At 37.2% G+C, this 21,466-nt stretch overlaps 1 protein-coding gene across 3 annotated transcripts; it reads left to right on the forward strand.

Annotated features, from left to right (window-relative positions):
• The first annotated feature begins 6,364 nt into the window (after positions 1 to 6,364).
• Positions 6,365 to 15,264, forward strand: rx1 (retinal homeobox gene 1). Of its 3 annotated transcripts, none has more exons than XM_038288624.1 (4): positions 6,365 to 6,700; positions 8,094 to 8,415; positions 12,095 to 12,351; positions 13,283 to 15,264. In XM_038288624.1, exons 2-4 carry the CDS (start codon positions 8,115 to 8,117, stop codon positions 13,760 to 13,762), a joined length of 1,038 nt encoding a protein of 345 aa, XP_038144552.1. In that variant the 5' UTR covers positions 6,365 to 6,700; positions 8,094 to 8,114; the 3' UTR covers positions 13,763 to 15,264. The 3 variants fall into 3 exon arrangements, with proteins under 3 accessions (XP_038144552.1, XP_038144551.1, XP_038144553.1); XM_038288623.1 differs by having other exon boundaries at positions 6,366 to 6,675; XM_038288625.1 differs by having other exon boundaries at positions 6,368 to 6,675; positions 12,098 to 12,351.
• Positions 15,265 to 21,466: the final 6,202 nt, after the last annotated feature.

Below are 21,466 nucleotides of genomic sequence, written 5' to 3' on the forward strand. Positions count from 1 at the left end.
TAATAAAAGGGAAAATTGCTTTTAAGTAACAACAATGTGGTCATTTAGTGAAAAAAATAGGTTTGGTAACAGCTGGCTCATTGTGAGAGAATCCTACGTCAAGTCTAGAGAATAGAGAGGAGAAAAATGGTGAATGCGAAATTTATCCTTAATCACTCATATCTAAGAATTAATTAATTTGTACAATGCTTCTTGCATGAGGCACAATGTTTGCTCTGCTCTTAGAGAGATCCATGCCTTCCTTCTCAGAGGTGCTGACTGGCAGAATTTCTGGCACAGTTATAAAAGATGATGCAACAGAATCAGATATAGAAAAAGTTTTTGTCTTCTGCTGTAAAAAAAAAGATAAGATAAAAATCTAATAATTCCAAAGGTTTGAGGAAGCAGGTTAAATCTGACTTTTAGGCAACAAAAAGGTCAGAGTCAGCACATCTACCTGATCTTACCATGTTAAACAGCTTGAACAGTTTATAGAAAACCAAATCCAGCAAGAGCCAGTCAAAACAAAGAGCTACAATTGTGTTTATGTGTGTGGTGGTGGTGGGGGAGTTGGGGTGGTGGTGTGTGAGTCAATGACGGCCATCTTACGGTCACATGAATTTACCCTCCCTGACTTCCCTCCTTCCCCACTAAGCTGACACCGCGCATTTACACGTTAGCTGCTTTTACCCCTAATAGGATCAGCTGGACTTACCTTTGTCATCTGATAAAACTAAGCAGCTTGACAACTACACTGGTCCTTCTTAACCAATTTATGCTCAATTAAGATAACAGGGAAACCTTGAAAGGACAAAAATGTTTTCAAGTAAAATCATTTGAGTACAACATCACAGTGCCCTGCAGAACTGTTGAAAGATGTTTATTCAGGGCTCATATCAGGGGAGCAGTAGACCAAATTGTTAATATCTATATATCAGATTTTCCCTTAAATTATGTGATTGAGGTTTATTAATTTTTAAAGTTATATTTCAGGCATGTGATCATCAGTTTATGTCACAGTTTCTCTCCCTGCATTTGATCTTTCTTGTAAATTGCACCAGTGCCTCTGGTTACTCTGACTTTCTCTTGCAACTAAAGCACACAATTTAGAGTAACTTTATAGTATAACCTGGAGGTACTAAATGTCCTTTTATAATGAATTTTATCAGTTAAATGGCAATAAACTTGAGCTGACTTTGGAGCTTGTTTGCAGCAGCTCCCTGTTTTTGTCTTTGCGTGAGCTCCTCATGAAAACAGACATGTTCTTTGTCAAAATCTGCAGCCTAAAATTAACCACAAAGCTCCACCACTGTGTGGGTAAGAGATTTTAGGTGTGTTATCCGTGCCGGGGGGCAAATTTAGCATTGACCTGCCAAAGCATCCTGCAGAGAGGACTAAAGAGGTTTGAAACTCTCCCCCCTCTCTCCAGCCCAACGGTTGTTTTTGTGCAGTCTTTCTTCTCCACTCACTGCCGACCTTCAAAGTAAGTAACTCATAAAATGTTATAGATTAAATGCAATTTTCATACATATAATATATTTTCAAAATTCTCTCTCATTGTCCTGGATAATAGTTTGGAGGTCTGGGGATGTGGAGGCGAAATGACACTTGGCTAGCTTTTTTTCTGAGAGGTACTTTTGTCCTACACACTTCAGATTCACTTATAAGGTTCCCATATAATATTTTTATAGGTTTAACCCAGTTAATCTGTCTGTATAGATGTAAACTGTAAAAGGTTAACATACATGTGGCATAGTTTATATGGGACTGATCATTTCTTTTATTCACTCTTTCATAGTTTTACCAGCTGGTTGCTAATTCTATACCAAAATTGGTGGCTGTTGCTCTTTTGGAGATTTCATTTACTTTTTCAGCTTTATTTATTTATTTTTAAGTGGCATGATCTGCAGCTTACAGAAAAATTATGGCTGGTCTGGTTCCCTCATAGTGTCATAGACGGATTTCCTCTACACTAATCATACATCCCCTCCTCTGCAAAGTGACTCTTTTTAAGCTTTAAGAGCAGCGAACATTACAGAACACTATTTTAGCTGCATGCACCTTGTACCGGTACGTAACTGTGAGATGCACCTGCAACTTTACAATAATTTATGTGTGGTGTGTGTATTTGTATTTGTACATGTTTGTAAGCAAAGGCTTCCCTCGAGTTTAAGTTGTGTATTATTATGTACAATTTGAGCCTATTTTATTGCTTATGTGAAGACTATTTCCCAGGAAGCAGAATTTTTTGGTGTGATGAGTTAGTGTAATTGATCTTGAAAATGTTGCTTTTTGCTGATTCGATTGGGCAGACGTTCACCTTGATAAAATACAGATGTTCACAGAGTGTGCTCAAGTATGTGAAAAATCTTGACTGTGTGGAAGATATTTTGTGTCCCATTAATTTGTGAGACAGAAGGGTGCACCTCAACTTTTGGTCATGATTTGCCAGCTGGTTGGGACATTGAGATCAGTTGGGAACGTGGGAAATGCACAGGTAAAAAAATTTAAGCTTTTTTTCAGATATTTCCAAATTAAAAACTAATTCTAAACTAGGTTTGTGAACTTTTGATGTATTAAAAACCAAAAAACTTAAATATGCAGAGTAAATTTTGCTGCAGGCTTTTTGAAAACTGCATGGGAGATAGATATGGGTAAACAGATGGAAAATTCGATTTAGGAGGACAGGTACGGCAGAATTTGATCACGTCCGATAATGTGTGGCATCAGTTAATTCAATTCAAGATGTTTCCTTGCCTGGAATATCAAAACACCCAGACTTCAAGAATGTCTTCTTCTTCTTCTTCTTCTTCTTCTTCTTCTTCTTCTTCTTCTTCTTCTTCTTCTTCTTCTTCTTCTTCTTCTTCTTCTTCTTCTTCTTCTTCTTCTTCTTCTTCTTCTTCTTCTTCTTCTTCTTCTTCTTCTTCTTCTTCTTCTTCTTCTTCTTCTTCTTCTTCTTCTTCTTCTTCTTCTTCTTCTTCTTCTTCTTCTTCTTCTTCTTCTTCTTCTTCTTCTTCTTCTTCTTCTTCTTCTTCTTCTTCTTCTTCTTCTTCTTCTTCTTCTTCTTCTTCTTCTTCTTCTTCTTCTTCTTCTTCTTCTTCTTCTTCTTCTTCTTCTTCTTCTTCTTCTTCTTCTTCTTCTTCTTCTTCTTCTTCTTCTTCTTCTTCTTCTTCTTCTTCTTCTTCTTCTTCTTCTTCTTCTTCTTCTTCTTCTTCTTCTTCTTCTTCTTCTTCTTCTTCTTCTTCTTCTTCTTCTTCTTCTTCTTCTTCTTCTTCTTCTTCTTCTTCTTCTTCTTCTTCTTCTTCTTCTTCTTCTTCTTCTTCTTCTTCTTCTTCTTCTTCTTCTTCTTCTTCTTCTTCTCATTTTTAGACAATCGTATTTAGTATAATCCCTTTATAATTTCATTTAAGTTTCCATTGAAGATGTATGATTTGGGGTGTGTCCACTACTGCTTATATCCCCCTTATTGGTCCACCTCTGTAAGTCATATATGTTTTTTTCAAAAACCAAACTTTAGTGAATGTTTTCAGTTGTCTCCTTCCAGGAAAAGAATCTGGTTTAAACAGAGCTCTTTGTGTCTTCCTATATTGAGTTGACATGATTTCTTATAGCCTCCTGGTTTCCCTGTTTCATTCCACTCCATACACCAGCATATTTAACTGGTTTATGGTTGTTGCTGGTAAAATGTGTAATTTACTCAACAATACCTAGTGGATCAGCTTTATCTGACTCCCCTGCCATTAGGCTACTCTCAGACAGGGATGGAACAAGGGATATCTCACTATCATGAGAGATCACTCATCCAGCCAATAAGCTGTTTAACCTACCGCCATCTGGAAGTGGATACCTTTTTAACGAATCAAGAACAACCTGATTTTGCAAGAGATTTATTCCTCCAGCGTTACCACTGAGGAAGCTCTGCTGACCCATTTCTTTTAATAAATATTTTTTCTAAATTTGATAAATGGTGTTGGAATTAGCAAATGTATGGTATTTTTTTTCTCCTCCTTCCCAAGACAGGCATACTTTAAACACATTTCACAGTTGAAAGCCTCATAGGCAAGGTACCTGGTTTTCTTTTAAGACCTCTATTTTTTTATTTATAGGGATATTTTGGTAAATGTATCAACAGGCATCATAATTCTCAGTTTCTGATGCATTTAATCCTCGCAGGGTTACAATGGGGCTGTCGGTTGTCTCTAGTGGTCATCAGGTGAGAGGCAGGTTGTACATCCTGGACAAGTAACCAGTCAATCCCAGGTCAAAACCACCACAGAGTCAAAAACACTCCTAAATCCCACTTTATAAGAGGATAAGTATCAAGCTTCTTTCTGAAGACATTCATTTAACTGAAAGGTTGGAATAAATAGTGTAGCATTCAAATAAAGTTAGGCTAATATGATCTTAATTCATTAAATATATATACACCCCACAACTGCCCTGCCTATACTGTTATTGTTTTTATGGTTGCAGTTGTTCTGCAAGTGGAAATCATCTTTTCACATTAAAGGTATTCTTTGCATTTCTCTACTATTACAATTTTACTCTGCCTGACTGCAGTGGACTCTTCTTAAAGTAAATTTACTAAATGATTTCAGATGCATACCTGACTCTGATATAGAGCTCTAAAATTACCGTTTGAATACGAAACTTTTGACACTGGAGTTCTTGGTTTATTCATGGCTCACTGCATTATGGTTCAGATACATGATATCTACCTTGCCATATTCTGATCCAGCTGCTGCAGCTGAGGGGCCTTCAGTGTTTTTTGGATAACAGGTTATTTTCCCAGTGCAATCTAGAGTGGAACGTCTCATGAATGAAGAGCTCAAGAAGAAGGTTGCTAATCAAACAAGAAAACACTCTCCTTTTTGGTGACCACATGGTTTGCATTGCCTAACCCTTCAGAAAAAAAAAATGCTAACAGCTCCAGAGCATCATACTGAAGCAGTGGATTAGTCGGCTTGCAGCATGAAGCATTGTAATGTCCTTTGTTAGGATCCTATCTATGATTCTTTCTGCATAGTATGTATTTACTCCCTCTGCATATGCAGGTTTTCTCCAGGTACACCAGTACAGTCCAAACTGGTTAATTAGTTACTTTTTATCATACTTAGGTATTAATGTGTGCCTGATTTTTTTTTGTCTTTCCTCCCTGTAATACCCTGTGGTGGACTGGCAACCTGTCCAGGGTGTAACTAACTCTCACTGTCAAGATACCCAGACTAGACGATGGATGGATGGATGGATGGATGGATGGATGGATGGATGGATGGATGGATGGATGGATGGATGGATGGATGGATGGATGGATGGATGGATGGATGAAATGAATTATCATTGGAAATTATCTGGTATTTTAGTGAAATAAAATACATATATAACTGATAATAGTTCTTTCTGTCTTTGCATGTTTGGAGGCAAGATAAGGGTTTGTCCTTATTAAGCATAACTCATCACAGTTATTCTAATGTCTTTCATTATTACCCTGACAATACGTCAATTTATGCTTTTACAAAAAAAATGAACTTATATGATTCGCTTCATTGGCATGTTCTCATGTCTATCTCTTTTTGTAGAGTAGTTAAATAATGATGGTGTAACTCTTTTTCATTCCAACAGTTTAAACATCAGCCAAACAGGAAACCTTTACAAAATGTTAAGAAATGACAGAAATAATAATAAAAAATTTTTTTGGTTATAATGATCTCAAAAAAATTGTTGTTGAACAAAATGTGTTGATCAATTTGTTAAAATAATAGCTGATTCAGATTTTTATCTTACTGAAAAAATGTGCATAAATCAAAACTTTTTACAACAATTTCAAATTTTGTTGCTATAATAAAAGATGGATTGATAGGTTGGTTTTTACTACTCTTTATCGGGGTTGCCAATAATTGCAAACAAAGAATTTTCAACTCTCAAATAACTTTATGACTAACTTTTATTTTTACAGCTTAATAGACACACTTGTTTCTGTGTAGATTAATTCTTTTTTTAGAGCAGCAATAAACCAAGTTTACTGACAAGTTATTTTAAAAATGATCCTAATTAAGGTTTTAAGCTTGAATAATATGAGTTTATTTCTTTGTAACTGTTTCCTTTTATCATATGTTTCTCATTGTTTCCTCTTTCGCTCAGTCCTTCTAAGAGTGGGTGTGCTTAGTGAAAGCTTAATAATTTTTTTTCTTTCTGAAACAATAAGATTATATCAATGAAAGGTTTTTATTAGGCTAGCCTTGGTGTTAGTGTAATTTTCTAAAGGACATTGACAGAAGTTAGTTGAGCAGAAAACCGCTGCCAATCACTCTTAAAGAGGAAGGATTGCAATAAACAAGCCTGTCCTAATCCTTTGGTTTCACCTCCTACGCCTCCTCAGCTTTGTCCACCTCTCCCTCCCGGTCTCACTACTCTCCCACTCTGCTCTCCGAGCTGGAGTCGATGCTGCTAAACTCAGCCACTGAACACGCTGATTCTATAGGTTGGCCCTTATTGAGAAGTTCCTGTCTGGACCATTTATGGCACATTGGCTGAATTACATAGAGGAATGCACATCAGTTAACAGGCTGGACTGAGAGAAACTACAGGAGGAGCAAAAAAAAAAAAAACAGATTTTGGAAAAGTGAAGTTGGAGTCTGAGAGGAGCAGGTGGACCTCTGGCATTGGTAGCTTCAGCCTTGTTTTTCCTTCCAACAGGTAGGCACAGCCACAAAGTTTACAGGTGACTAATCACTTCTGGTTCTGGTTTCAGTATACTTACCAAATATTTAAACAAAAGTAATAAGGTTCCCTTTTACATGCATTAATTTTGAACTATGTTTTTTTATGACAGACATTATGCTTTTCCATTTATAGTATTTAAAGTTTTCCTCATCTATGTAAGATGTGTAAAAAAAAACATAAAGATAAACATTACATTAAAAAATTTTCTTAAGATTAAAAAAAATTCCCTTTGATATGAAACAAACATATTTATTAGGCTTTGTGAAAATAAATGTAAAACCTGGGTCTTTATTAGATGGAATATCCTTTAATATTTATCATCAATGCTGTATTTCTATCAATTAGCAAACCTCGAATCTCAAATAAATACTCTTAATGAAAATCATTTATTAAAAAAACTGTTATAGCAAAATTCAAATATGTAATAAATAAATAAAAATATTTGTGAATATGTAAATATGCCAATAATTCATTCATTTACACGTATACTGAATTAGTCATGAAAAACCATAGGCAAAAATATGTCATTATATCTTTTTGAGTGTTTATATACCCATCTCATGCTTCATTTATTGCACTACCATGATAAAAAACTATTGAATTTGTTCCTGTGGCTTGAATAGATAATAACAAATGAGGATTGGTTAATCTGCACAGTGAGAGCAGTTTAAACTGATTTTCCTTCCCTCCAAACAACTAATGTGGAAGGCCAGCCGATAAAGTAAGCTTAGGATGCTCTCTCTGCAGTTTAGCGCAGTTGGATACATTGCAAAATTACTGTAAATGCTTTGCAAGCGACATAAATATTTATTTATGAGAAAACGATTTTGATTTATCAAATTTTAGGAATTTGTTTTTTGTTATTTATTGTAAAATAACATAAAATTTTTAAATATCTGCATTACAAATCTAGTGTAAAACCCTTTGCATTAGATCTATAGAATGTTTGACCTACGAAGATTTTTTCTAAGTTATAAATTCAACCTAAAAATAATATATAAAGAGAAATGTAGAGTAGAGTTTTCTTAGCTAATGTTTGCATATTGGACCTATATTCCTGTAAGTTAACTGCCTTTATAGATACCCGAAGGAACTTTGATTATAAGGTCAGACCCATATGGTCTCTGACTCTGACTTAGTTGTACATCTTGAACTGAGTTTCCCAAAATCTATATAAGACTAAGTTAAGCTTGACCTACATTGCCCAACTGGCTTTAGAGATATGGGTCATATTATGTCAACTCATTTGGGTCCCAATCTTATGTGTGTTTTGAGTCTAAGCCCATTCCAGATGGAACAAAATCCATACAGAGGTACATCTAAACATATTGGCTGGGCAGTGACCTCCCCCAGTTCCTCACCCTCACCTCTCTGCTCACCACTCTATCCAGGTGACTGACCCAAACATTCGGATGCATTTATCTCTGGATACCATGAGCATGGTGGACGACAGCTGCCTCTCGCCCAGCAACTTTCACGAAATGGGGAAAGGCGGGGGCACCGCAGTCGGGGGCCGCGTCCACAGCATTGATGTCATCCTGGGCTTCAATAAAGACCAGGACCCCTTGCTAAGTCCTGCTGGGCCCACTGGGCCCCAGAAGATGGGTATAGATGGGCTGGGAGAACATATGAAGCAGCAGGAACCCTTGTCTCACCCATCCTACAGCGGACACCTTTCATCTGTAAGAAACAGCAGCACGCAGCAGTACCAGGGTGAGTGAAGACAAAGATTAGAAGCACTTTCATCATATTACAAGGAGTGTGAATGAATTGCTTTGGATCCAAATCACTTTTATATATTTTTGAATTATTTTTTTATTTGTTGCAAAACTATTTTATATCTATTAAATATTGTTGGCAGAGTTGGCTTGAGAAGAAATTTAAGATTTTAACCCTTTAAAATCAAGTGTATCATATTTGATGCAGGAGTATCAAAATATCGGCATTGTGATATTTTTGTTCTTGAAAACCCTGAATGACACAATTAAACACAAGTAAGGGTCTAATTGTGTCTGATAAAAAATAATACAGAAATGACTAATATGTCATAAATTATGTAAATAAATCATCTAATTTGACTAATACAAAAATTATGTTTTTGAATTTTTTCTTCAGAAAGTTCAATTGCATTTCTAACAAATAAAAATGGAATCTTCTGAAAAATATTTTATGTTCCAGGGCTTTAAAAAATAAAAGTAAATTATATATATATTTAGCACTTTAGAAACATAGTAAATCACAAAACTATTTGTAAGCTTTAAATTGGAAACCCAACATTTCAAATGTATCCCAGATTTAAGAAATGTTTACAGTACAATAAATAATGCAGTTGACTCAATATATAAATCTAATCATTTATCAAATAAAATATGTATTATTTCACACTGAAGACAATCTGACCATTTGATGCCTTATCTCTGCAGGCATCAAATTAAAATCACTAATCAGAATGTCGCAGAGTGTTACTTGCTGTAGATTCTGTTGCTTTGACTGAACTGAGCAGATAAATCACAACACAAGATGGTGTAGAGAAGGGTTTATGTCCCCAAGACCAATCCCATCTCCATCTCCTTGTGGAATTCCTCCCTAATCTTCTCTTCTCTGCAGATTTGATTGTAGAGCAGTTCATTCTGGTGTTATTGTCATCGTTCAGCCTCAGAATCAAATTTGCTACGTTTTAATCTGAAGCTATTTTCACATGTGGGATCAGGCAGGTGGTTGGTGGTAGAAACAAGCACGATAGAACCCTCTTCATCACAGAGATTATTAGTTGCTTTATTTTTATCAAACTGACATGCATCGACAGAAGTGACATCACTCCCATTATGTCTATGTTTCTTGTGAAGTTGGTCCAGATCCTCCTGAATGAGTTCTGCAGGTTTTTTATACTGCTTGGTGTCACTTCGGCTCTGCTCTCAGAGTGGAGATGTTTTTCCTGGCTGAGAAACAGTGGGGAGGCTTCAGACCAGTGGCTGTGATGGGCTGACAGGCCAAGAGCTGGTCACTGAACCAGACCTGACCTCTACCTTTGTCAGCTTCTAGCCTTTGTCATGGCTCCTTAATGAGAGGTGGATAAATTAACCCCACAAATCCTGCTTTGCCTCTGCTGCTGCTGCTCCTGTTTGTCAGGGCAAAGACCACGGCGACCTGCCTTTTATCCTCGTCAATACATCCTCTTAACAAAAAAAAAAAAACACTTCATTGGGAATTGTGTACAGTCTGTTCTTTTAATGAAGCTCAGATTATAAAATGACTTTTGGTTACTAAACTGATTACTTACTTTCAAACTTCAGTAACCTTTATTTTACCGAAAACCAAATAAGTAAAAAAAAAAAAAACATAGTGTTAATAAAAATGTGACAAACTAAACATGCACTAAAGATCATCACATCAGAATACAATTTACTTTAGCTTTATTGGTTTATTAATGAAGGTACACCTTATGCATCAGTTCAGTTGTTTTACTGAAACACATTATCATTAAAGAACAGATTAATCATCTCCTTAAACTAGGTTAGACTTGAGCAGAATTAAATGATGCATTAATTAAAGTCAGAATGGAGGCTTTGGTGCCTGGTGCTGATGTTGTCTGCTAAATGGTAAATGTCCTGTACTAATAAAACCTTCTATCTAGTCCAAGGACACCAAATTGTTTGACACGTCGTTCAGTTTTACATTCACATTCCCAGGCTGATGATGGCAAGCTACAATAAAGCAAAAGCCACCCTGGGGCAGACTGACAGAGGCGAGACCGCCGTGCAATAATACAGTATTCTGTCTGTTGCGGCATGCCGTTTCTTTAGATACCTAATTTCATGAATTAGTTATCAACCTTGTGAAGCAGATGCTGCCAAAATGTAATTATTTCGTGATACAACGTTAAACATGGAGCTCTTATGCAAAAAGGTCAAATTAACTTTCTTTCTGTGATTGACATTTTATTCAACCTGAGCCAAATGCTGTGCAGCCCTGGGACTAAGGAAAGACATCAACTCCTTGTCGGTCGCTGCCTCACAAAGGCAATTGATCTGATTGGGGGATCACCTTATGTGGTTTTTTTTAAATTTAATTAAGTGACTTACTGGTTAAGCTAGTTAGTCCAACAGCCCACCCCTTACTGTGCCATGGACCTTAATGGGTAAACTTTCTTTTACAGTACATCAATAACCATGTAATAATGGGGTAGTTACACTATATTACTAGGTAACAAGAAAACTTTATTTGGTAATTACCCCAAATTGAGGTTTATAATTTCAAAGTAATTACCTGCATGTATCATTACTATGGAGACTTTTGCTGGGTAATTACCATCAGGTTACCACATAACAGTTTATTTTTTTGGCCGCCACCTACCAATGGCTTACAAAGTAAATTGAAACTTATGATCAGGCAAATAAAGCATTATAACGCTGAAGTTACATATAAATAAGAGTTTAGTTAAGAAGATTGACTTGCCATCTTCTAAGTTTGGTTTTCTCTTATGTCAAGTAATAAACTGCATATTACTGGATAATAACACATTGACTTATTTCTGTCAGTGAAATGACTGCATTACCTGGTAATAAAGGTTTGACATTTAAGAAGTCTGACTTTACCTTGTCTGCCTGGAATTAAAAGTACAGCACAAAATTCTCCATAAAGACTGAAACTCACTGCGGATTCAGACATTTGAATTGAGAAAGCTTCCTGGAGGGGAGGCGAAACATCTTCAGTTCTTGAAAACCAAGTCCAGTGGATTGTTTTTTAAACTTTTATAGAATCTCCATTAAGTTTTTCTTTTTAACCTACTAATATAGGGTAACTTGCTATGTTATTACTATGTTATTAAATGGTTATAGATTTACTGTAAAAGAAAGCATTACCCCTAATGCTTCCAGTCTTTTTATAGCTTAAGGTGATGCATACTGACTGAAGATGATATATATATATATATATATATATATATATATATATATATATATATATATATATATATATATATATATATATATATATATATATATATATATATATATATATATATATATATATATATATATATATATATTCTTTTTATTTTAGTACGCTATGGTGTGATAAATTGGTGACAGAATTGAAACAAAACAGCAAAGTGATGATAAATTTAAGAAACAACAAAGACCAAGAATGTTTTAAGATCTATTTAGGTTCAAGCCATTACTTTTTCCACTCAACAACAGTACTTTATTGTTGGATTTGTTGAGCAAATGTCCACTTTGCTGGAAAGTGTACATTGCAACTTTAACTCAAGAGTACATTAGCTTATTTCAATTTAATCCTTTGGCAAACTCATGGCATGTACTTTGATTACCTCTAAAAGTATGTAATGAACAAAGTGACCATTATCTGTCAATCATATTTCCTTTAACCTTAGCAGATTCTGGCCTGTACGGAAACAAGAGCGACGAAGAGCTGAGTGAGCTCAGAAAGAATGTAGATAGCGATGAAGGCAAGTCTCCGGAGCCTTGCAAGGATGATCAACCCAAGAAGAAACACAGACGCAACCGCACAACCTTCACCACCTACCAGCTGCACGAGCTGGAACGCGCCTTTGAGAAGTCCCACTACCCAGATGTCTACAGTCGGGAGGAGCTGGCCTTGAAGGTGAACCTCCCTGAAGTCCGAGTCCAGGTGAGATGGGCTGCTCCAGCTTGACCTGCAGTTAATAGTTTAGTGAGCACAAACACATAGATATGAGATTTTACCAAAGATGTCAAAAGTGTAAATGTTTATTATTAAATTAGAAGTATAAATCCCACTGTTTCAAAACACCTTTGTAGAAGTGGGAGTATTAACTTAAGCTTTTTACTCAAGTAAAAGTGTAAAAGTACCATTTTTAAAACTACTTGAACTGTAAAAGTAAAAGTAATGCAGGAAAAAATTATAAGGACAGATGCTTTACTGCACTACCCAATTAAAGGAACATTTTTCTACAATTCTGGATGATAACTTTGCATCATCTTGAAAATATATTTTGGTGCAGTACCGAGTCCAACCACAAAGAAATTCCTTTTTTTTGGATGAAACAAATTATTTTGTTAGTTTTAAAATAAAAATTAAATAAATAAATAAACATTGACTATAGATATATAGACAAGTGAAGCCTGCACTGCTTCACTGCTTCAGATAATGTTCCGGGTTATTGTGACCTCGTGGATTCATTTAAAATGACCTCTTGGAATGATTTTGGTTTACTGACCACTCCTATGAAGGTTTACCACTGTTCTGTTTATGCTTTCTCCATTTTTGGACATTGGCAAGCATGGCTCATCTATCAGTCCTTTTCTAGACTGATATCAGTCACTTTGTCTCCCACCTTTTCCTGAATGTCTTCAGATCAGGCCATGATCTGTTACTTTATGAGACAGTTTAGCCAAACTTCACTTTTTAGACAGGTTCTGCTAATGTAATTACTTAATTGTGCAGGTGAGCCTAGTAAAAGTGAAATCAACATTTGCAGTTATTTCCATTACTAAATGAAATACTCAACTAGAAACTGCAATAACTAAATTATCACTAGCTTTAATTTATTTTTGATTACAATCAACTGTTTCTCTTGTAGGTCTGGTTTCAGAACCGCAGAGCTAAATGGCGTCGGCAGGAAAAGATGGACGCAAGCACCATGAAGCTTCACGACTCCCCTATGCTCTCCTTCAATCGCCAGGCTCCAGTTCACACCAGCATGGGCCAAATAACCAACTCCCTCCCTTTGGATCCTTGGCTCACCTCTCCCCTGTCCAGTGCCACACCTGTCCAGTGCATCCCAGGCTTCATGGGTCCAGCTCAGGCACTCCAGCCCAGCTATTCCAGTCATGGATTCCTCAACAGCGGACCCCATGCCCCTCACCCACACTCTCACCCTCATCCTCCCACTGGACAGGGGATGCAGAGTATGGCACGTCCACCTTACCAATGTCCAGCCCCATACTCGGAAAAGTTTCCTCTAGAGGACGTAGACCAGCGCAGCTCGAGCATCGCTGCTTTGAGAATGAAAGCCAAGGAACACATCCAATCAATGGACAAGACCTGGCAACCTATGTGACCAGCGCATTTGACAGCCCATGTCAGTGACAATCCTGGGGAAAAGGAGATAATGAAAATCATGCCTGCTCTCACACAACATTAGGATTAAACTGAGCTGTGAAAACTGAAGATCCTTTTTGCTACTTTCTTTTAATCTTTTAATATTCTTCTCTCATCTCCAAGACATAGAGGAGTTCACCACTGTGAGGCTGCATATTTGGTCATCTGTTATTCCTTTAGATCTTTTGTGCCTTGGGTGCCGTAAATGTAGAAACTCCAACTAGGGTCATCGTACCTTGCACCCAAGAAACTATTGGATTTCATTTTTTATTTTTTTTTTAAGTTTATTTAAAGCTCCCAGACCAATTAAGTCATACACTTGAAATTAATTATTATTTACTATTTAGAACTTTGTTTTTTAAAATTTTCTCATTACAGCCTCATTGTTTTCTATCTGACTTTTATGGGCAACACAAAATAGTGTTTGGTTATAAAGTGGAAGGAAATATTATAGTGTTAAATATTTGTTTACACACAGAGAAGAAGAAAAAGAAGAAGTATGGCTTACATTTGCAGCTAAAAGTCCTTTGGAGTATCTCTCCACCAGCTCTGCACCTCTAGGGATTAAATTATTCCCCATTTTCAGCTGAAGCTCATTTAGATTAGATGGGTGCTGGCAGTAACTTAAGCTGTAGATTTTAAGCTGAATTTAGGGACAGACTTCGACTTGGCCATTCTAGCACATTTTTAAGTTGTCTGCAGCCTTTAACAAGTTTTCTTTAAGGATTCCATTACAGTTAGCTCCTTCCATCTTTCTATAAACGGACCAGCTTCTCAGACCCTGCTACAGAATGACATCCCTGCACTATGATGTCACCGCTTAGTTTCACCAATGAGGTGTTCAAGGGAATTTGTAATGTTATTTTTGCCTCTTTATTATTTTTCATCTAGCTGAAGGGTTCAGTTTTATTCCCTCTCAGTGGAGCACCTTCTCTTACATGTATCCTCTATGCTCATTACATGGATTGTGGCCTTGTGATGAGAGATTCTTTAGAACATCCTTCTAATGATTTCCTTTAAACAATAATTTCACCATTTAATCAATTTCATAGAGGCCAGACTTGTGCAGTGTACAACTAATAGTTTTCCTGTCAACAGATTCTGCCACCTGAGCTGTAGATCTCTGTGGCCCCTCCAGAGTGACCATGGCCATCAACATCTCGCCATGAGCTATTTACCTTTGTGCTTAAGCCGTTGAGGCTTTCGCTATTTTGCTGTGTTCACGCCAGGGTTGGATTTGAAACAGCAGGACACCATTTACTTATTTTCTTATTTTTAGAGGATTATGATCAGGGGTATTAGAATTTTTGGTATGTATTATGTACAAATGTATGCCAGAGTTTTCACATTTTGTTTTCTGAAAGGTTAAAGAGAACATGCATCGTTATCTTTCCACTTTATAATTATAAGCTACTTTGTGTTGATCCATCGCTTGAAAATCTGTCAAAATACATTCAAATTTGTGGAGGCACTAAATCAGAATGGTTTGTGTTCTGCTTAGAGCTCGTAGCTCAGATACTGTGAGGTCACTGGAGGAAGAGGTTGCAGAGGACATTTAAAGCTCTATAGGCTTGGGGATGTTATTCAATGTATGAATGGAAACTGTTGCAAAGATTTAAATTTAGTGGAAGAAAATATCAGAGACATGTTGCCATCTTTTTGGACCAGACAATCTAATCCTGGTTATCTTCTGATATACTGCTTTAAATAAGAAAGGGAAATCTGAATCAAACAGGCAAACAAGCAAACCAACTTGTTGTTACTTGAGTGACAGTTTGAATAGAAAACATGTTGATAACTCTATGCTGGTTGGCTGAGCGTACGTGCAGTGTAGCAGAAAGACTCCTATCTGATGCGTCACCCCGCATAGTTTGGTCTTTGTTTGGCACAATTGATCCAAGTGTATCCTCTTTGTCTGGAACTAAAGGGGGAGAAACGGTCTCAGGCTTGGCTAAATGGGCCCATTTTATTATGGAAGTTTCCTTTTTTTCCCCTCCCTGTTGATCAAACGACAAGAAGCATGGATTGTGGGTTACAGTTATTAGGGGCACAGAATCAGCCTTTTACCATCTGTTACACCCTTGAGCACTAATTATCTTCAAGGTAGATTATGTCAGTTGTAAAAATCAATATAAAACTGACAGCTCAGTTTTAATTAGTAGAGTTACTGAAACCTGACAGGTAAAAAAAACTTGACGGAAAAAGAAGGAGAGGAAAAACCATTATTTTACAGTAAAATCTCAGAACCTCTTTTATCTTTCTGTTATTCCATCCTTTCTTGTTGGAATATTTCCTTATACTGCAAACTTTATATAATTCCAATCCTTAGATATTTTGATAAAATGTACTTTTCATGCTGCTCAGAGACAGAAACAGTTTTGAATCTGCTGCTTGTTTTTAGCGCTCATGTTTTCTTTTGTTCCATTGGGTTAGTGGTGTTTTTACAGAGACCGAGGATTACCTTTGCACATTAGAAGGTTTATTTAGGATGCAACAAAAATGTGATTTGGGACCAAGAACAAGCCAAAGTCTAAGTAGTAATTAAAAAAATGCTCTAGAATTTTTTTTTTTTTTTTTTTTTTTTAGTTTTGTGTTATTTTTTTCTATGTGAAAATGTAAAAGATATTGTAATTGTTATAGTTACATTGTTTTGTTCCCTATTAATTATGTCTGGATCATCAATGTTCACATATTGTAAGTGTAATAAAAATATAGTTTGATAGAAAAGTTTATTTGTGCTTTTTCCCTTAGCAGAGCTTTCATGTTGACCTTTCACTACTCCTTCCCACACACCTCTCTGCGACTTAAGAGCAGTCCAAGATTACTACAGTATAATCGTTATCATCTGACATACATTCTTTCTTTTCAGCCAAACGCTTGTGTTCCACGTCCCTCTCTGTCATGTAAGGGCCCTTTTATTCCTCTGCCCCTTCTTTTGCTCCATGGTTTTTTTGGCAGAGGGCCAGCCTGTTAGGAAGATGAGACTTCAATCAATCAGGGCTCCCCAGGGGGGCCTCCGTCCACAAGACCAGGACTCTTTAATTGCCCTTAGGCAGGCAGGTCTGCCGGCAGGGTGAGCCGCTGCTGCACATGTTCACAGAGGGGACCGGTGGCGCTATGCTCACTGTCCCTGTGCAGAGTATGAATCACTTTCCTGAGCAGATGGAGTTCTGAATAGGCCCTAACTTTGAGCAACATATGGATGAACAAGAGGATGCAATGATTTTGACTCGTTATAAAGGAGGTAGATTGTGTTTACTACACTATTTGTTTACTGTCAACCTCTAATTGACAAAATTGTCAAACAGAGCTAGAGATCTTTTAAAATTTGGAATTTTTATGTCAAATTTTGATTAGAAGTGCATCGTTTTTCTCACAGCTATGCAAAGCTCCAGCATCCCTTTCCTCTGATCCTAATAAGATTAACTTTGGATTTTTTTTTATTGTTTGTTTGTTTTCCTAGAAACTGATATTTTACTCCCTGATATCTAATGAATTAGTTGTACAACCTAAGAAATTATGTTTTGATGTGAAAGTCCTGTGATCCACAATAATCTCATCAGCATATTACTGAAGAATGTAATCTAATCCCAAAAGAAGACAGAGAGCTCAACATTAAAACTACAGAAATACTTCAAATACAATTTAAAACTTGCAGTTCTCACAAAATATTTATACCCCTTAAACCTTTCTAGACAAAACTTTAATGTATTCCATTGGAATTCTATGAAAATATGAAATACAAATTTTCTGGCAAAACAGCAAACCTATAAGGATTTGATAATTCATCTAGACTTACAGGGCAGCTAAGGAAAGCATTGGTTAGATAAACAATAAACAGCCCAGAGGTCAATAGTATACTTGGAGGAGCTGCTAAATTCCACCGTTCAGTCAGGAGCATCGGTTAAAATGACAACTATTAGTTATTCTGTCACCAAGGTTCTACTGGGCTTTACAAGTTTTTTAATATATTATTCATTTTTTCATCTCAGAGGTATTTTTCCTAGCCAAAAATAAAAGCAACAATAACAGCCATTTAAAAATGTAAGGGAGCCTGAAGGGAAAACAGTCAAACATTTTAAATCTTAAAAAGAAGATTAGGTTTGAGAAGAGTGTGGAGCTGTAAGAAAAACACACACAGAGCAGAGGAAGAGAGTAGAGGGTAGGGAACTCATTGGAGTTAATGATGTGGAAAATCCCCCAATTAGAGCATTTTCTTGAGCTTCAGGATGAGTTCAAAATTAGGTCTTCTGACAGCTTCGGGATTAGTATCCAGGTTAGGCTGAGTGGACCTGGGTCCAACCGGAAACCTACTATTTGTCTGCTAGGTGAGTGCGATCCAGGACTTTGGGGCAATAATCAGGAGCTGTGGCAATTATGCAATAGGTTATAGGTACAAATAAAAGCATGGAAAAACACTATAGATAAAGAGATTTATTGAAAATAAACTTTTATGTGAACAGTTTAATTACACAAACTCAATACAATGATATACTTTGTCTTCATTAATAAAAAATAATTAATTGTATTATAACAGTTTAATACAGAAAATATATATTTTTTATCTGTCCTTTCATTTTTCTACATTCATTCTGTTTAGAAAAACAAGTAAGCATCTGTTTGACCAATTCACACTTCGGCAGGGTCCCTGCAGTCTATGGGCGATGGCAGGGCATGACATGTAACACTCTACAAAAAACGCAAGAACAAGGAGCAATATGGATGGACCATTAACTTAAGTTGCATGTCCTTTGACAGTGAAAGCAGCCATTGTATCTGTAGAGAGCTGATTTCCATAATCCATGTTCTTTTTCTCTGAGACCAGTGGTTAGAGAGGGGTTTCAGTCTTGTCTTGGTGTTTCCTGCTCAGGTCCTGGCTCTTTTCTGCTGAGCGTGCCCTGTTCCTGTTTTCCATCTGAATGTTTTTGCCTGAACTCGCTGTAGGACTCATGGAACCCTCAACCTGCCTAAATGCTCTGTGGATTCCTGGATCCCTTGACCTGTCTGTTCCTGTTCTGATCGGAAGACCTCACCGGGTTGCAGGTTCCTGGATCTCTGAGTCTTCTAGTTTTGAGCTGTTTCCCTGACCTGGCTCGGACTCCTGCCTGTCCACTGAGGCTGCTATCGGCGACACTCTGGGTGGCTTCTGCTGCATCTCATTGGCATCTGCTGGATCCTGCCGCTCCTGTGAAGATGGACTGAACTATTAAACCAGGTAAGTGACTCACATGGATATTCATCTTTTGTCAGATTATCATGGTCACTTACCTGTGTTTCTCCCTGTGTTGGCCCCACCTCCCCCTGCAGCAGTTCCACAGATACTCAGCTCTGCGTTCAATTTGTGTTTGTTTTAATAAACATCTTGAACTTTCCCACTTTCTGTCTAACCTTGAATTCTGGGTCCTACATTCTGAGCCCCTTGAAAAATATGTTATTCAACTCTGCAAATATGTGCAGATGGCAGCAGAATAAGTGATTGACTAAAACTTGCACAAATCAACATACAGAGAAATGTTTAACCTTTTAAACAACTATAACTGATAAAAACTGCACAGGGATCCAAGTTTGTCTGACCATTACATCCAGTGAAGAGCACAGAGAGTATGTATGATGAAATATAAGGCTAAATCTAAAAGATTTTTGAGTGTTCGAGTGTGTTTATGCAAACAAAAGTAGATTTTTTTTACTAATTTTCCGACACTGAAAAGTAAAAGTGAAAAGTTCCAGTGGTGAGACATCATCCCGTAATTGCTTCAACTCTTGAGATTCAGTTTGTACACTGCTCAAAAAAATAAGAAAAAAACACTAAAATAACAGATCCTAGATCTGAATGAATTAAATATTTTTAATTTAATACAAAGTTTAATGTGCAACAAATCACACAAAAATCATCAATGGAAATCAGATGTATTAACCAATGGAGGCCTGGATTTGGAGTCACACACAAAATTAAAGTGAAAAAAATACACTACAGGCTGTTCCAACTTTTATGTAACTACCTTAAAACAGGTCTGTACGACCTCTCTACAACCCCTAGGAATGCTCCTCGTGAGGTGGCAGATGGTCTCCTGAGGGATCTCCTTTTAGACCTGGACTAAAGCATCCACTAACTCCTAAACAGTTTGTGGTGCAACATGACATTGGTGGATGGATCGAGACATGATGTCCCAAATGTGCTAAATCAGATTAAGATCTGGGGAACAGGCGGCTAGTCCATAGCTTCAGTGCCGTCATCTTGCAGGATATGCTGAAACACTCCAGACACATGAGGTCTAGCATATGGTCTCACAAGGGGTCTGAGGATATTGGTACCTAATGGCAGTGATGCTACCTCTGGTGAGCACGTGGAAGGCTGTACAGCCCCCCCATATAAATACCACGCCACACCATTACTCATCCACAGCCAAACGGGTCATGCTGAAGGATGTTGCTGGCAGCAGACTGCTCTCCAACGTGTCTCCAGATTTTGTTATGTCTGTCCTATGTGCTCAGTGGGAAGCTCTTTACATCTGTGAAGAGCACAGGGCACCTGTGGTAAATTTGCCAAATCTGGTGTTCTCTGGCAAAAGTGTCCTGCATGCAGTTGGGCTGTGAACATTTGGCCGTTATACACTCCTCATGGAGTGGGTTTCTTACACATGCACATTTATTGCATGCTTGAAATCATTTTGCAGGGCTCTGGTGCTCCTCCTCTTCCTCCATTCACAAAGGTGGTGGTAACGGTCCTGCTGCTGGGTTGTTGCCCTCCTACAGCCTCCTACACATCTCCTGGTCTACTGACCTGTCTCCTGGTTGCACCTACAGCCTCTGGACACTACGCAGACACAGTAAACTTTCTTGCCACTTCTGGCATTGACGTGCCATTCTTGATGAACTGCACTACCTGAACCACATGTGGGGATTGTAAAGTCCGTCTCATGCTACCATGACTGTAAAAGCACCATCAACATTCAAAAGTGACCAAAACATCAGCCAGAAAGTATAGGTACTAAGAAGTAATCGATGGTCCACACCTGCAGAACCCCTCCTTTATTGAATGTTTTTTGCTAGTTGCCAATAATTTCCCCCTGTTATGTATTCCATTTTCACAACAGCATGTGATATTGATTGTCAATTGGTGTTTTTTCCTAAGCTGACAGTGTGATTTTACAGAAGTTTGATATAATGGAAATTATATTGTTTTGTCTAAGTATAAGCGAGCAGTGTATTTTTCCATCTCATTATAAAAGATTTGCTGCCCTAAAGGTTAATGAATTGCCTTCTTTAGTATTTTCACATAATGTACAGATTATTTTTTTACCCGGAGAGACACTAAATGCTACAAATTTGTAAACACTCTTCTTAAAAAAACTGAAAAAACTATTTTATGAGAGCTTTAGAATTATCAGGGTTTCTGTTACGACTTCTTGGAAGTTGTGATGCTGTCGTCATCTGAGTCACATGCAGAGACAAACACAGTCTGACTAAACTAACAGCACATTAACACAACTCATGACCTTAAGGGACAGACTAGAAGAGGTAAGAGTTCTTGTGAGATTACGACTTCTTCGAAAGCAACGAGGGAGTCAGATGGTACAATTAAGCTTTGTGGTCCTCGTGTGCCCTTAAAATACGAGAAGAGGTAAACCCAACTAATTAGATGATGAGATTACAGGTGTGGGTT

The sequence above is a fragment of the Cyprinodon tularosa genome, unplaced genomic scaffold (genome assembly GCF_016077235.1).
Source record: "Cyprinodon tularosa strain WSP-4 unplaced genomic scaffold, ASM1607723v1 ctg259, whole genome shotgun sequence".
Taxonomy (NCBI): Eukaryota; Metazoa; Chordata; class Actinopteri; order Cyprinodontiformes; family Cyprinodontidae; genus Cyprinodon; species Cyprinodon tularosa.